The 16,807-nt window shown below is 36.6% G+C and overlaps 1 protein-coding gene across 1 annotated transcript in view; it reads left to right on the forward strand.

The window, feature by feature from the left end:
- CA10 (carbonic anhydrase 10) overlaps window positions 1-13,970 on the forward strand; it is a 196,728-nt gene extending 182,758 nt beyond the window's left edge. Inside the window, exons 8-11 of the mRNA XM_062591662.1 lie at window positions 1,661-1,733; window positions 9,153-9,307; window positions 11,712-11,886; window positions 12,733-13,970. Coding sequence (XP_062447646.1) covers window positions 1,661-1,733; window positions 9,153-9,307; window positions 11,712-11,886; window positions 12,733-12,755 — 426 coding nt within the window. The 3' untranslated portion in view covers window positions 12,756-13,970. The remainder of the gene's footprint in view (window positions 1-1,660; window positions 1,734-9,152; window positions 9,308-11,711; window positions 11,887-12,732) is intronic.
- The last annotated feature ends 2,837 nt before the right edge of the window (window positions 13,971-16,807 follow it).

Here is a 16,807-nt window from a genome sequence, read left to right on the forward strand (position 1 = left end):
TCATGCAAAAGGATAAAAGGATAATACATTCTTTCTATATACTTCCTGAGTTGCACACCTAACATAATCCAGAATCACAGAATAGTTGAGGGCGGAAGGGACCGGCTGGAAGGGACCTCCAGAGATCCCCTGGTCCAACCCCCCTGCTCAAGCAGGGTCACCTGGAGCATGTTGCTCAGGACCGTGTCAAGATGGAGGCTCCACAACCTCTCTGGACAAGCAGCTCCAGTGCTCTGTTACCCCCACAGTAAAGAAGTTTTCCCTTACGCTCAGACAAAGCTTTCTGCATTTCCATTTGTGCCTGTTGCATGTCGTCCTGTTGCTGGGCACCACTAGGAAGAGTCTGGTCCTACCCCCTTCACACCCTCCCTTCAGATATTAATACATATTGATAAAATAACCCCTCAGTTTTCTCTTTTCCACACTGAATAATGAGCAACAAAATTTATTATCTGTCTCATCATCTTCCTTTCCCAGGCCTCTCCTACTCACATGAAAAGACATGTTTTACTTCAAATATCCAAACTGATTAGGAAAATTTAGAAGAATTAGAAGAATGATATCTTCAATATTAAGATTGACAAAATGATTGATGGATAACAAATGCTTTTCAAATCAAAAATATTTTACTAAAGGCAGGAAAAATTAGGAAATTTAGGAAAAATTATACATTAAGAGCACTGGATCCATTTGTTACTAAGAAACAGCAGATTCTGTTCCCAATATAACTATCAATCACTGATCTTCTGATTGCATGGATTCGGTCAGCATAACACCTCAAAAAAAAAAAAAAAGTGTTCTGCTTGCTCCCAGTGGAAAAAAAAATTGGGGGAAAGAACTGTTTTAATTTCAGAGGCTTCCATTCCATAAAATGGAAGCTGAATTGAATCATCCTGAAGGCTACCCAGCAAACAGAGCTGGATTATAGTTTATGCGATATCTCATTTACCTTTCCAAGTCTTAATTAAGCTTTTGAGAACTGTTCAAGTTTCAGAATAAACTGATTTTATTCTAGATAAATGCTGCATGTGTATTAACAGCAACTAGTGTCTGATAAAAAGAAACACATTGCAGAATAATAGAAAGAAATGAGTAGGATATGAGAAGGCTAGGTATAGAATTAACAAATAAATAAATAAATAAATAAATAACAAATAATAAAAAAAAATGTAAAACTAATATTGTTGCTAATCAGTAGTGATTTTGCTACTTGGCAGTGCAATAAAATATGCTGAAAATGCATCTATGACCCCCCACAAAAAATGATGCCTCTAAGTCTAAGTCTGTTCATCACTTTTCCCCATAATCCCCTAAACACTACAGGTGTGCCTGTCTTAATGCAGGCTGAATATTATACTTCTTTTTTTAATCTTATTATTTCATTCCTGCAAGCAAAACAAAGAGAAGACAGATACAATTTGCAAGCTAAACAGTGCGCTGGAAGGAATTTCACCACTGAAAATACATTTCTCAATAAATAGAAAAAGAATAGAATACCATTTGTGAAAATCCTACTTAATTATATTAACCACCTGTATGCGTGCATATGTGTATGCATGCGTGCGTGCGCATGTGTGTGTGTGTACACAGAACAGATACATTTTCCAGAAAGGAAATGTTTGTGTGATGATTTTGGCAATGAACATTTTCTCTTCTGTAGGTATCTGAATCATCAAATCCATTTCTAAATCGTATGCTTAACAGAGACACCATAACAAGAATAACCTATAAAAGTAAGTTTCTTTTCATTTACTATGGCTAATAGCTGTATGCTTTTAGTATGAAATGACAGATTTTGTGGCACTTTAATAAAAGGCACTTATAATGGGCAAAAATTTCAGAGCTTATATTGCCAGTAAACCTGCACAATAAATTTGGGGATTTGAAAAATTAGTAAGCGCATCAATTCATGCAATGAATTTTGAAGTTCAAAGCCTGTTTCACATTTGAACAAACAAAAATTAATGAAATTATATTTAACAAGTACATGTGCTGTACTTATACGGAATACTCAGGAGAAACTGCTTTGTATTAGTAGCTAAATTTACATGTGGAGCAGCCTGTATTATATCCTACTAAATTACATGAAGATGCTACATCATTATCTGTTTTACTATGCAACTGTGTATTTATTATTAATTAACCATTTCTTTTTATGCACAAAAATATGTCTATTCAACTATTGCTACATTTAATAGAAATTACATAAAGAGGTCATAAATATAGCATGCGTATTTGTTGTATTCGCATTTGGAATGCTTTTAACAATGGTCAAAAATTTCACTTTAGTATACTGAACGCATGGAAAACTGCAGTTTAAATGTCAGCTAAAATTAGAGTAATTTAGAGAAAGTCATGAAAAATACATAGACCTGGATGGATCAAATTAAACCTCTTCTCCTAAAAAATTATTCCCTTTGTCAACTATTCATTTGAATTCTAAGCAGCCATTAAGCTAATAAAATAAGCTATACAAGAATTTAACTTTTCAAATAAGTACGGAGCAAACTGAAAAATTAAGGAAAATATCTGAAAACTCTACCTCCACTTGTAATTCTGTAAACAGTGTCTTAACATTTTTCAAGAATTTCATTAATTTTGCTTTTGTCTATGAAAAGTGGAAGGTGTTGTTCATGATAACGGGAATAAGACTAGAAGAGAGGACTCTGAGATTTGGTCCCCAATTACATCAGTCTTTGCTCCAGTTTACCTCTCTGTAAATGACATACATTGTACCATGTACTCTAAAAGAACATAGTTAATTTGAAAACTTGGTATCCGAAAATCCAGAGATCTCAAAAAAGTCTATTTAATTTTAACAAAAATATCTGAACTTTAAGTTTCTGACTGAAAGTTTTGAAGAGGTTTCTGTATACACCTCCCTAAAGAATACAGTCTGATTTCTTTCTATGCACTACATACTAGAATTGTAAAAAGACAAATTATGGACTGGAAATCTTAAAAAGGCTTTAATTTCCTATGCAAACTCATGGCACAGAATTTTACCCACTGATTTGTAAACAAGAGAGTATTAAAAAGATTTTGAGTTGTGGACACACAGAATTTAAGCAATGGAGCCAATGCAACCACATTCTGAGCTGGTTGGTCCATTCCTTGTCCTCTCCTAAAAACGCACACCTTTCTTACACTGGTATTTCTCTAGCCTTGCTTTACAGTTACCTAATCTGTTTCTATTTTTGGTGAAATTAAGAGGCCTCTATTATGACAAAACTCTTTTCTCCAAGGCACTTATAGAAAGGAAGGTGACAGAGGCTTCTCCTCAAACATTTTTTCCACATTGCTCCCTCAGCGTGGAATGTTTTCTTTTCTGCATGGAAGAAGGAAGAGACTGGCCACTGGGCCAGTTTTTAGACTGCCTACTCTTACTGCTTGCAAAAACACAGTAATGCTGCTCCTCTAAGAGCTTCCTGCCTACTGGTGCTGCTACAGCATCCAGGGGACACAGGCTGTGTGTGTCTCTTATCAGGCTCTTTCACTCCCAAATCATGTATTCCTGGCTTCTCTCTGGGGACTAGACAAAAGATCCTTGACTGTACTACTGTACTGCTGCTTTTCCCACATACACACACAAAGACCTGTCAGGTCTCACACACTGAATGGGAGAAGCTCCAGTCTCATTTTTCCTATCGCAGCACCTATATCTCACTCATTTATATGAGTGTCACAGCTTTTCTGGTACTCCTTGGCCCCTCATGCTTCAATAGCTAGGCTGCAGAGCAAAGTTTAGGCAACTTGTGGTTGCTCAAAGCAGAGAAGAAATCATGGTTATGGAAATGCTGCTCCACAGGGCTGGAAGACAGGTAGCATCTCCCCTCATTGTGTGAGTAAGCACATAACCATCAGATGTACCCCAGCAGGCACACATCTCCCCTGTAATACTACACAGCACAGCACGTCTCCTGCCTGGCCATCAGAAAGTTGCAAGGTTTTCATTACAAAGAGCATGGTCCACCAAAGCAGAGTGTACCCAATACACAGCATTTTCTTTGTGCACTGCTTTGTGATGGTTTAGAACAGGGCACTCCTTCACCCTAGAGTTAACTGTTTTTTACAATCTTTAACTGACTGTTTTTTCTTTTCAGTTTTGCCTCTCTAGAAAGAAAGTGCAATTACAATCAAATTGAATTTGGTCATACTAAATGAAATTCGGCACTGAGATGAACACATAACACAGGTTTCAAAACCAATGATTACTGGAACTGTTTTAATTTTAAACCATTGCTGTTGCTAACTAGTGTATCTGTTAAAATGAAAACCTTGGTAGATGCAGTGCACACAATATTCTGCAGTACATCGGTTACTTACTGTAGTAACAAGTATTGACTGGGAATTTTTTAGTGCAAATTGGGAATGTGAAAATGTTATTGAAAGTAATTTTGTAGTTGTCTTGCATGATGGATTATAGCATCATTGCTGAAAACTAATTTTACTTCTTGTATCACAAGGATTTCTATTCTGCCTTTAGCAGCTGGAGTTTTTTAGCTTGTGCTTCAGGGATTCACTCCTGAAGTCAATACTCAGCATGCTTCAGACAAAATGACCAGTCCCAGCATGCACCATAGGAGTGTGGGGTGAATGATAAGTGGAGAATTGGCTTAGGATCAGGACTGTTAGTAACACAACTCAAGTACTGGGCAACAAGTTGAAGAACAACAAGATTAAGAGCTATCTACACTGCAGCACGAAACTTCCAAGGACAAAACGCAATGAGAAGGGGGATATCTACTACTGAATATTAACAGTTACAATGAGGAAAGCATACCCGAGAAATTTTTAAGAACATTTTCAATGCTTATTTTATTTTGTTATCATAACACAAAGAATTCACTTTGAACTGGTAGAGAAAAGTGATCTTTTAAATAGAGTCCAGGCAGAAGTTCTGTGAATATCTCTAAAGAAAAACTACTTTAATATTCCTCTTTTAGAAAGATAATTGATTAAATAAATTAGTTTTCTTTCACAACAGATATGCTACATTAGCTTTCAGTTTGGTCTCAAAAGAGGTCCAGGTGTTTGCCTACCACTAGAAAGAAATTCCCTGAGCTTCTCAAAATTCCATATAGAAATTTGGGCTTTCCAATCTTCATTAGAATACTGCCAGGCACTCGGCTGGGCCAAAGCTAGGTAAAATTTTGAGTTCTCTCAATCTTTAGCTATTTTACAGATAATGTACAAATGAATAGGGTATTCTAATTTTAACAGATTGTTCTGAAAAAGTTTAAGATTCAGATTTCTAGAAATAAAAGACTTCCAGTTTCTCAGGGCTCACATATCAGTGTTCTAGCCTAGATTGCCTGAGGAACTGAGCTCTTCTAGCTCCTGTCATAAGCAGTAATTTATAAATAAAGCAGCGGAGAAACTCTGAGTCAGGATTAAAAGCTGAGAATCTCTACATTTCTTACCCTGTGTTCTGTTCAGGCCTCACACTTTGGATTATGGTGTTATGAACTTCAAAATCCAATGGGGCTTCTTTCATTCATTAATATATTCCTGATGAACACTATTGTTTTAAAGACAACACATGTAAAATCTGCTGTAAAAGTAGACCCCACAAAGCTGTTACAAATCTAGGGATAAAAGAATACGTCTTCCATAATTTGTTAAGAAGTCAAGGCCTTTATATAAGTGAATGTGAAAGCTAATAAAGTGTAATTTGTATACAGAAGAGTTCGCAAGTTCAGAAATCACCTCACGGCACAAGCTTTTTCAAAATAAACAGAATGCGGGCCTCAGACACAAATGATGCTGAGAATACAGTAAAGTCTGGATGAGTTTATTAAAGGAAGTTTAGTATTGATTAGAGATGCAGAGGAACACACACATATGGTGATTTTGACCATTCTGAACTATATACCTGCAATAAAATGCACCGATAAAGACAACACATTGAAGCATTGCAGTCAATTATTAGTGCAAATCCACTATTTCTGTTATAGATCCAGAACAGGAAATCTCATCAAGATGTAGGGGGGAAAGGAAGAATAGGACTGCTCAGGGGAAAAACTGATGACAATCAAACACATAGTCTGTCACCTTTTCTCAGGTATATTGGAGATATCCGACTCCCCACAGGAATGCAACTCTTATACAGGCATGAATGAATACTGCCTTTACTTGGCTAAACTTTTATTTCATTATTTCTTTCACTCCTCTCTTTCCTTTTCTTGAGCTACACTGAAATGATGAAAATCTCCTCCTGTAGCTCTCCCATTAATCACAGCTGATGGATTTTGACACTCAGCACAATTCAGTGTGTCTCCATAAACATTCTTCAAACAACAAAGTAGATTTGCAACAAGCAATGAAGTCGATTTGGAGCAGCTCCACTGTTCAGTACTGGTGGGGCTTGGGGAAATGGGCAAAACTTTCAGCACACATCAGCCTAAATATCCACCTGAGCAAAGAGCACTCATGACCGCAGAACGGTGGTTAAATACAATATCCACAAGATGTTTTGCAGGTCCCCAAAATGCAAACAAGGTAAGCTAGCAGTTGATCCAAAGCTCACTAAGACTAAGGAGAGTACTTCTGCTGATCTTCAGAGTACTGCCAAGCATCAGGCCTGCCTGCATGAGTAGGATGTCCCTATATACTGCTCCCATTCTGTTATACATCATATATATATATATATATATATATATGTATACACATATGACCCCTGGAGCTCCATTGTATTCTCAAAATGACTAGACATTGTGAAGCCACAGACAAAGGTTAGTAGTCCACAACAAAATAATGAATTATATTCTCTGTTAAGGTAATAAGAGGCAACTCTAAAAACTCCATGGTTACCTGCACTAATACCTGCAGCAAATTTGTTTCTGTATCTTAATAACTAGTTGTATTGTTAATAATCTGTGCACTGTTCTGAGCACAAAAGTAGTCAATTAGAATGTGGGACACAAAAAACCCATACCATCAATTTCCCTCATCTGCATTAATCTTTAGATAGCTTTCCATCTTTTAGTAGACATTTCAGGGCAAATTCTACCTTGTTTAAATCATTTCAGTCCCACTGAAATCAATACAGATGTGACAAAGCAGATTTAGTCCTCAGAGTTTGAAACTATCTGTTTTGACTAACTCTATGCCATTTGGAGTTAACATACCACTCTCCATGTCATAAATAATGAACAGGATGTTCATGTGGGAAAGAGAAAGATGTGTGATGATTCATTGAAAACAGGCACTAGCTTGAAAAAAAATGCATTCATTCTGTCTCATGTAATTCTAACAAAATTACTGTTGCACTGCAAATAATGCTTTTAATTAACAGGACACAGGTGTATTCAGCCATCTCTAGCTATTGAAATTTAACAGCATTTGGGTCTGTATTACTATAGCAATGGTTTTGCACTTTCACTCGGAAAATTTTTAGTTCAGAAACAGACTCTCTCTCCCAGCCTGTGGACCAGTAAAGGCTAAACATGTTAATGAAGGTGACAGATTGTCGTCTGTGGGACAGTAACAGCACTGTCCCCTCTACCTGAGGACAATCACTGTGGACTTTACAGCTAGCGCATGTGGACCACCCTCTGTCAAAATAAAAAAGTCCTCACATTTGCTTTGCCTGTGTACTCTGATTTTCTGTTGCCCAAGACAGCAGTTTGCAGTATGCAGAGTCCTTGAGTCCTTTTTTTCTTTCATTACATATGTGACATTCATTCATTATATAGTATGTGACAAGTATTTTGCTTGTCTAAGCCTTGCCCTTCAGCTATAATGTGTTAAATTAGAGTCAAAAGTTAATTTACTCTTTTCTTTTTTAGTTCTTACACTCTTCCTTGATCATTCGTATTTCTTTCTTTGGTTTCATTTATATCATCATCTTTTCTTAATGGCCAAGGAATTGTCTTTTAGCTTTTTTCCCCCCTTTTTTTTTTTAAAAAAAAAATTGTTTAAACCCATAGTGAATGGTACATGAAAAACATCAAGAGAATTCAAGAGGAATGCTTAAGTTATCAGCATTGAATGTTGATAAATCATTGTTGAAAGATGTGCTTTCAACACTATTCTTTATTCTGAGCAGGAATCACCTATTTTCTTTGCAGTATCTTCCTTTTCTTCTGTTAAAATCAACATCAGTTTCCTCACATGTACTGAAAGGGGAAAACATGCTCAAATATGCACCATTCCCTGCCCACATTTTATCATTCACACTGCAAACAAATCATATGGAACACACTATAAGTGGATGAAAGCATACATAGAGATTTCAGAATATTATTACTCCTAATCAGCTCAGATTTTTCTGAGATGCATACTGGTTGTGTAGCTTAGCGTGTTTAGACCTGAGTATTTCCTGTTAAGGAACTCCAACAATCTAAGATTCTGCAGAGAAATGTGAGCTGTTGCTTTAACAGCGCTGTCAAAAATACTATAGGGCCAGCATTACACATGGACAACAATTCACATAGCATAGGAAAGGCTGAACAACTTTGATGACTTTTAAAAGATATCATTATATTTTGGTACATGTCCACACACTGAATTCTGTTGCAGAGGGATACCTCATTAATTCTCAGAGGCTTGCAATAAAAGCAGGGACCCTAGTAAAATACTTTGCAGTTCACTTTTTCACTCAGATTTTAGCATTCTGAGTGAGCTTGCACTGCATCCAGCCCTCTCTGTGCACATGAAAGGACAGCAAGCTTCATTGAACAGCTTTATTATCATGCATTGACCTTAACTTCCTCCCCTTGTGGTAGAAGGGCAATTAAGTTTTAACACTCAGCCTTCCCAAGGCTTTGTTGAGCAACAATTATTAATCATTCCAATACATGATAAGTTGGCATTCTCCAAAGTCCGCTGCGTTTAAATCAATAACTTCAAGTAGCTTTTAACTCCAGTTCTTAAATGAGATTCAGATTTTCACATGGGTGCTTGGGCTGAACTCCCACAGAAGCTTCACATGGGCATCTAAGAGTAGAATTTAAGCCAAGCAGGATTACTGAATTCATGTTACTTGCTCACATCCGAACTCCTGAAGCATTCAGAAATTTATGCACGTTACACTTTATATTTCTGTAAAACTGGCAATGATAATCTTCTAGAGTAACAACTGCATGTAAAAACATTTGTTCTGTGAAACTATTGCTTTATCTAAATTGTTTTCCTCCTCTATTCTCCAGATGACGCATACTTACTACAGGGGCTTAACATTGAGGAACTTTATCCAGAAACCTCTAGTTTCATTACATATGATGGGTCAATGACAATTCCACCCTGCTATGAAACAGCAAGCTGGATAATAATGAACAAACCTGTCTACATCACAAGGATGCAGGTAAAACCAAAAAGATCTACTAAATCCATTATGTGTACAAAAGACAAATATTTTAAACATATTTTTGTAGCTTTATAGGTGAAATTAGATTAAGCCCTTTACTGTATGGATCTCTGCTTACAATTCATACAGCTTATAGAAGTCCTCCAGAGTATTTCAGAAAAGTAAAAATACATCTATTTAAAGCTAAGTATCTACATACACACTTTGAAGTTGACCTTACTTTGACTGAGGGTTTGGACCAAATGATCTCCAAGGGTGTCCTCCAAACTATTCTATGATTCTATGAATGAATGTATGGGGATTCTACAACAAATATGGCAGTGTTGTACAAAAGTAACTAAAGTTCAGAAGTGTAACTGGGATGGTTTAGGTCAGAAAAGAATAGGCAAATTGTCTCTGTTATCTCTGTTTATGTACATGCTAGTTGCACGTTCTGTTGACAGAGATCAAATAAAAGGGACCTGTTGGAAAAGCCTAGCCAATGTTTTCTGGTATAGAATGAGAGAATAAATATTGCAAATATCTGCAGAAAAGTCAAAAGACAGAAGATTGATACACTGAGGCCTCCTATTAGAAAGGAGCAGGATAAATTATGCAAATGAGAACAGGGTTCATACTATAGTCAAAATTATGCTGCTGAGGAAACCCATCAGTGGAAAAGCCACGATGATTACATTTCTATATGACTCATTTGCATTCAATCCAATGCCTAATTTCAGAAAGCCACAAATTTAACATCAACTGCACTCCTCCCTGAAGCTTCCATCAGCGAGTTGCCTACAGAGTTGTGAGCTGATCTAACCCAATTCTCTTGTGTACTAGAATCCCAAAGGAATACTTGAAACACCATCTGCCTGTCCCAAGTACACAGCAAAAGCAATCTGGCCTGAAAAATGCAACGAGGAATGATAAAACAACCCTCAATATTACTTTGGGATTTTAAATCATATTAACATTGTAAATAAGATGCCTTTAGAAAGCCTGAGAGATACTTTATCTTTTTGATGTTCCTTCTGTCCAATTCTGTCTAGATGCAGAGAATGCTCTTTACTTCTTTTCTAAATAGGCAGAGTAATTTAGGAGAATGACACAGCTGAGCGAGAATGGATGCATGCCATACATTCTAAACTTCTCACGCAAGCGACTCAAACATTTCATACAAGAAACATTTTTTGTTACAACACTGACGTACAAAACAAGGATTAGAGTATTTCTATAGTGTATGCTAGTACCTATGGGGGTATAATCTCACGATACTTACTCCTTGTCATGCTTTACTAGTTAGTTACATCCTCTACTGTTAGTGCTGCAATTTGATTTCATGGAATACTTACTAATTATACATGTACTTAGACTGAAAAACTAATTCACAGTTCAAGTTTTCCCTGGAAGCTGTTAAAAGATCTTCATTATGCAAAACCCAACAACTGAATTTCCCAATTTAAGCATTATTTCAATTAACAACTAGAGGACAGTATTAACTTATAGCCTCTTGAATGTTCAGATTGTATGTAGACATCTAAAGTACTTTCTTTTTACATTTTTAAAACAAAATATTTTGAGGGTTTTTGATTTATAGTTTGCATATATATGTATACGCATATATATATATATATATATATATATATATATTCAATTTCCTACACAAAGTTTGAAAGGTTTTGGTTGATCTGGACCACTTAACATGCTTTTAGCCAAAATATGTTATACAGTTCTATAGTCATTAAAAGAATCATTGCTGTCTGTTTGGTGGTTTGCAGCCAACCTTTGCTGGAAATCCTTGATGATCCAGTAATTCCTTCTTTGTTGATCTGTAAAATTGTTTCAGAGCAAGGCCTGAGTCTACTAGAAGAACAGTATAGATACAGCACAGACAGTATCAAGATAACCCTGTCCCTGGAGAGAGGATTTCCATTTTTAACACCATTTCATAACTTTCTGCAGCATGACTTTGTCAGTTATCCTTCTCATCCTGACTGGGCATACACTGTTCTTGAGCACTGTCAGTCAGAATTGTCTCTTCTCAACACGAAGCTGTACTAATAGCTACAAAACTTTTAGGGAATTATTTCTTCTCCTTTATCAAGTTTGTTTTCTCTGCACTAGCTACTATCATCTGGATTCCACTTGTTTCCTGATCAGCCAAAGCTACCTCATACCATTTTCATTTACTCCACACAAAAATATTTATTTTTGTTTAAAAAGAAGCTTAGAAACAAGAGGACCACAGTAGGAATGGTTTCACTTTTAGATAAGGTGTCTCTTTCAGCCCACCTCCAACTTCAAATCATTCAAACTCCTTCTAACTTTCATTCATTACATAGTCTGTTAAATAGTTTTGTATGCTGTTTACTTATAGGAATGACCAGCACTAAAAATCTTTGTTTTGTATTTTGTATAGATGCACTCTTTACGACTGCTAAGCCAGAATCAGCCATCACAGATATTTCTGAGCATGAGTGACAATTTCAGACCGGTCCAGCCTCTCAACAATCGATGTATTCGAACTAATATCAACTTTAGTTTACAAGGAAAAGATTGTCCAAACAACAGAGCACAGAAACTACAGTATAGAGGTATGTTCCACCTCCCAGATCATCATTTCTATGCCTACAGTGAGCTCTTCTCATTGAGAAACCCAAGTGCATAACAAAATACACAAATAAAAATAAACGAAAAACTACATCTATGGAACTAATGGTATAAGTCAAGCATCGCATGTTTGAAACGGATGAGGAAATTTGCCCTGAAGCATCTGGAAAAATTATGAAAAAAATCAGCCTAGGATGTCTAATATTTTTATACAGTGGACAGGACAGGCCCTCAACTTTCCAGTCCCATTTTAAAGTCTTCTCACCTTACAAAGTATGTTTTGCTCTATTTTATCCAACCTGGAAAGAAAAAGGAGGATAAGCTAGTTTTGATAACGGCTGATCTCAAACAAAAGCATATATTTCATTTTGGAGGTGCACCACCATAGCAGCTGACCAAACTGGAAAGTTTGTATCATGTAGTGGACACTAAGCAAATAGACCAACCCAGTCACCTAGTGGTAAAGTCTTACCACAGCTGGGGGCTCGCAATTGAGCTGTAATGCGTCTTACACGTCTTTTAGCCTATGTACAGAGTTTTATTACATGTAATAATTGTGTAAAACTGCCTTCTTACCAATAACATTATGGTTATGAAAAAGTAGTGCTGAAGGGCATAAAAGAAAGCACATTTCAACGACAAGGCAGATGACTGAATTGCAATACTTCAAAGAAAGACACAGCCAGACCCTACGCTTTTCCTGGAAAAGGAGGAAATTGAGCCTCCCAGCTTTTTAAAGATATGTTAAATATAGTGTAAAATCTAGTCAGCTTTGCATTTGACATTTATTAAAGCATAATTATTTTTGTTTTGTTTCTCTTTTCTTTCAGTAAATGAATGGCTCCTCAAGTAAGTAAGACAGAGCAGGCAGAACTCATAACCTCAGTGGAATGCCACTACTGTGACCTGACATAATCTAGAATGCACCAACCTCATTCTCTCTTTGGGTTCACGACAGCATGTGCAAACAGGCTGTAAGAAATGAGCTGCCATGGTGGAAACTCAACTAAAAATTCATTCATATGATTGGTGGTAATAATAATTAAAAAAAAAGTAAAAAGACAGTATTACAGTAAATGTGATTACAATTTTGATACAGTTTTCCTGAACTAATTTAGCTTCACAAAGAAAGACTTTTCAGCCTTTGTACATATGAAATTCTTCCTCTTTTCCCCCCTCCCTCAAATTAAAAAAAAAAAAAAAAGAAAGAAAGAAAAAAAAAAGGTGGCTCGGTACAGCTTCAAAGTGGAGTTGTGTTCTGTGTGCCAAGTAATCCTTCGAAAGCTCTCATTATTTCACTATCATTAATGGATACTGACAAGACAGAACAAGAAGACGGTAAAGGATACTTATTTCTAGGTTATGATCCTTCTGTTCATTTAATTAAAAAGGACAGACTTTGAGAGATAAGTATTGTAAATATATCACTGCAGAATATAAAGGAAATTGAAATATTTCCCTCTTTGTCACATATCTGTAGTAGGATTTGCCAGGATCAGAATTGATCCATTTTCTGTTTCTTGTTTTACAACAGGTCATGCATTGTGTTGGTTACTACTAACAACTCAATAAATGTGTTTAACAAATTCATTTAGTAAACTTGTTTTGGTTTATTTTTTCTTACTGAAATAATAAGCCGCTAGTACTTGCGGCTGCATTATTTGTTTTATTCTTTTTTTTGTTCCTTCTTTATTTATTTGTTTGCAGCCAATTTATGCAACTTAATGGCAATTGGGAATATAGTTAACTAAGCCAGTATAACATTAACTCCACTTTATGGTTCATCATTAATAAGAATCGGTCTTCAAAAGTAGAATGCAGTTGAAACATATCTCAGTTTAAAATTGCTACTTTCCCTGTTGAATTCATTATTGGAATAATCAAATTCAACCTTGTAAAAATTTGTGGTGGAAAGGGATATATTTTCTTTACAGATAAAGCAGGAGCTGACCACGTAAAAGCTACAGATAAAGCAGGAGCTGACCAAGTAAAAGCGAATGCCTTTTTTTTCTTGTTTATAATGGTCATTCACTGTGTTTGGTTACTGTCAAGAACTCAATAAATGTGTTTAACAAGTTCACACAGCGTGTGTTTGACTTTCTTGCACATTAAGGAATCCTGAACTGTACATTTCTCTGCAGAGGGGGGAGATCTTATGCTAATCAGCTCCTAACACTCGCTTTACAACACGTCACAGCGAAAATATTCAAGTTCACAGAAAAGATGAAACTAGAAAAGACCAAGTCTGAATTATGGATGGCTCATACCAAATTGAAAAATATGCACTGCAGGAAGCTTGAGGGGACTGAAACACTGGGAAGAACTTCAGGCCCAAACTACGTTGCAAATGACCTAGCCTTAGCATGAGAAATACAATACTTCATCTTTTGCTAAAACAGTATAGGTAGTAAGTATTAAATTGGAAGCTGAGTGTATGTTGCAGATGGCAGTTTGGAAAGGTGGCAAAGCACCAGCTGGAGATTTTGTGACTTCATCTGCAACATGAATGGGGAAGACATCAGGAAAGTGCAAATGCACGTGATTTGGTGTTCAGAGGACTTCTAAAATAAATACATGTGTGTAGGGGGAACCTGGAAGGAACCAGAAGCTGTCAGCAATCCAGTTGCTCAACGGAAGGTGTAGAGAAACCACTGCTGATAGAGTAGAGGTTGGCCTAGAGGGGATGTGACACACTGATGGCACATTTGTAGCAGGGTTCCCACCTGGTGTCCTGGCACCAGATTCTGTTAGCATGTATGTGGTGCCTCACCTCCAACTTAATTCAGTTCGAACATTTCAGATGACTTTTACACAGTAGCCTCACACTGTGCAGTGATCTGGAAAAGCCACAATACAATCACAGAAATGCCACATTGAGTTACTATTACGCTGTAGATTAATATTGTCAAATTCTGCAGCTGAAATAAAGCAAGATTATCACTTTAGATTTATCTAGTTAATAAAAAATGAAGTATAACAAGTCATAGGTATCTAATATTTTTGAGATGTCAAAGAGCTTCAATTTAACTTAAATTTGTTGTGCTATTCGGATCATTTCCACTTTTCTTTCCCTTTTTCTTTTTTTTTTTTTTGGGGGGGGGGGGGAGCTTCTGCTGTAAAGTTACTGAGAACACAAAGTCCATAATGTTTCAATCTATATTTTGGACAAATATCTGTCAGTCGTTGATCCAAATGATCAGTGACAGAAGGTAAGAAAGATAAGCCAAGCCTCCATTTTGAAACTTTTAATAAGTAATAAAACCTATTTGCTATTTCACTGAAAGCTGGTTGAAGGGATTTAAGAAGAGGGAGAGATATGACAGAAAAGGCTAGTCCCAGGAAGAAGTCATGCTGTGCTTTGGATTAGGTGAGGCTGAAATACAGAAGTCCTGCAAATAGAGAAATGTAGCAATCAATCCAGGATGCAGCAAATACAAGCATCAACATTTCCAGATCCGTTTTGTGAACTAATGGACTCCACCTTGGACTGGGTTTTTGTCTGAAAAATAGATTGCAGTTGAAATAAATTAAATCAAACTTAGAATTAAATATCTAGCAAATTGCTAGATAGATATACAGATATATAGATATACATTCAGATTCTGATTTTTCAACTCAGGTATTTCTCAAATGTCAAGAGATATAGAGCATTCTGAGAAAGCCACACCTTATTACAAAGCCTTTGAGCATAAAAATGAAGTGACAATATCAAGCAGCTGACACAGAGACAAAATTCCCATGTTTACAAAGTTCACACAGCACAACAACATGCGCACATACTGATTCCTCTGATTTGAGAGCTTTTTGCCCACTTTACTGGCTAAAAATCTGGATGCGCATCGAGCTCAAAGTTCAGTACTCTGTACTAAGAGATGTACTGTGCTGTCATGCCCTCAATACCATTTTTGCCTGAACCATTTAGATTACGAGTGAGAGGCTTTGCTTGTGATAAGGCTCAGAACATGCATGAACTACCTGGCAGGATATATAAATCTGGCAGCTGTGTTCAGTGAGCAATCAACACCACAGGCAGGCCCACACTGCCATGTCACAAATGATAACAGACATTTGGAATATACATCCTAAGAGGGAACTCTCAAATTTGGTAGGAATATGACATCAGACCAGGTACCAAATTATCATGTTTATTTGATGATAAAAAGTGTGAAAAAAAAAATCAAATTTACTGTACTGTAGAGGTCTCTGTTTCAAATAGTATTGGGAAAAGGGTAATAGTTAACCAGATTTGATAAGGTAATTTTTCTCCTTTAACTTAACCAAAAGGAAAGGACTATAATAATGACAGCTGAACAGGACCTGTGGGGTGAAGATAGAAAGCAAAGACCTTCAGCATAATTTGTACCTAAAGATATCCTGCATTTCTATCTTTCAACCTTCTATTCCAGCCATGAAAGCTGAAATGGCAAGCAAACATCTCAGGTGCCTGCCTAGAAGCTTGGCTCTTTCATTAAAAAACAAAATCCTATGAACTTAAAAATCTCCTTTCTCATCATTTAAAACTTCTCACTTTTCTGTAAAATATATATATTAAAAGAAGAGATGAATAAGGAAACGGTATTGAAAACTGAGACCTGAGGTCAGCCACTAGCAATGTCCAGCAAGGAACAATTAGACTTGGCAGCGTGCAAAGCGGTACTCCCCTACACTCATCAAAGGCTTGATCAAAAAGGTAAGTTGGACAGCAAAGGTGAGAAGAATGTAAAACCCACCCAAGTTCATCTCTTTGTGAATAGCTCTACTTGCTACTCCACATCTTGGCCTTCAGAAATTTCAATGGTATCTGTTACTTATAAGAGATATGTTTGTCAAGCACCTGAGATATAGGGGTCTGGTGGAAACAGCCAACGTCACTTTAAGGACTTTGCATCCTGTGGTGTTTCAACC

Source organism: Rhea pennata, chromosome 19 (genome assembly GCF_028389875.1).
Source record: "Rhea pennata isolate bPtePen1 chromosome 19, bPtePen1.pri, whole genome shotgun sequence".
Classification (NCBI taxonomy): domain Eukaryota; kingdom Metazoa; phylum Chordata; class Aves; order Rheiformes; family Rheidae; genus Rhea; species Rhea pennata.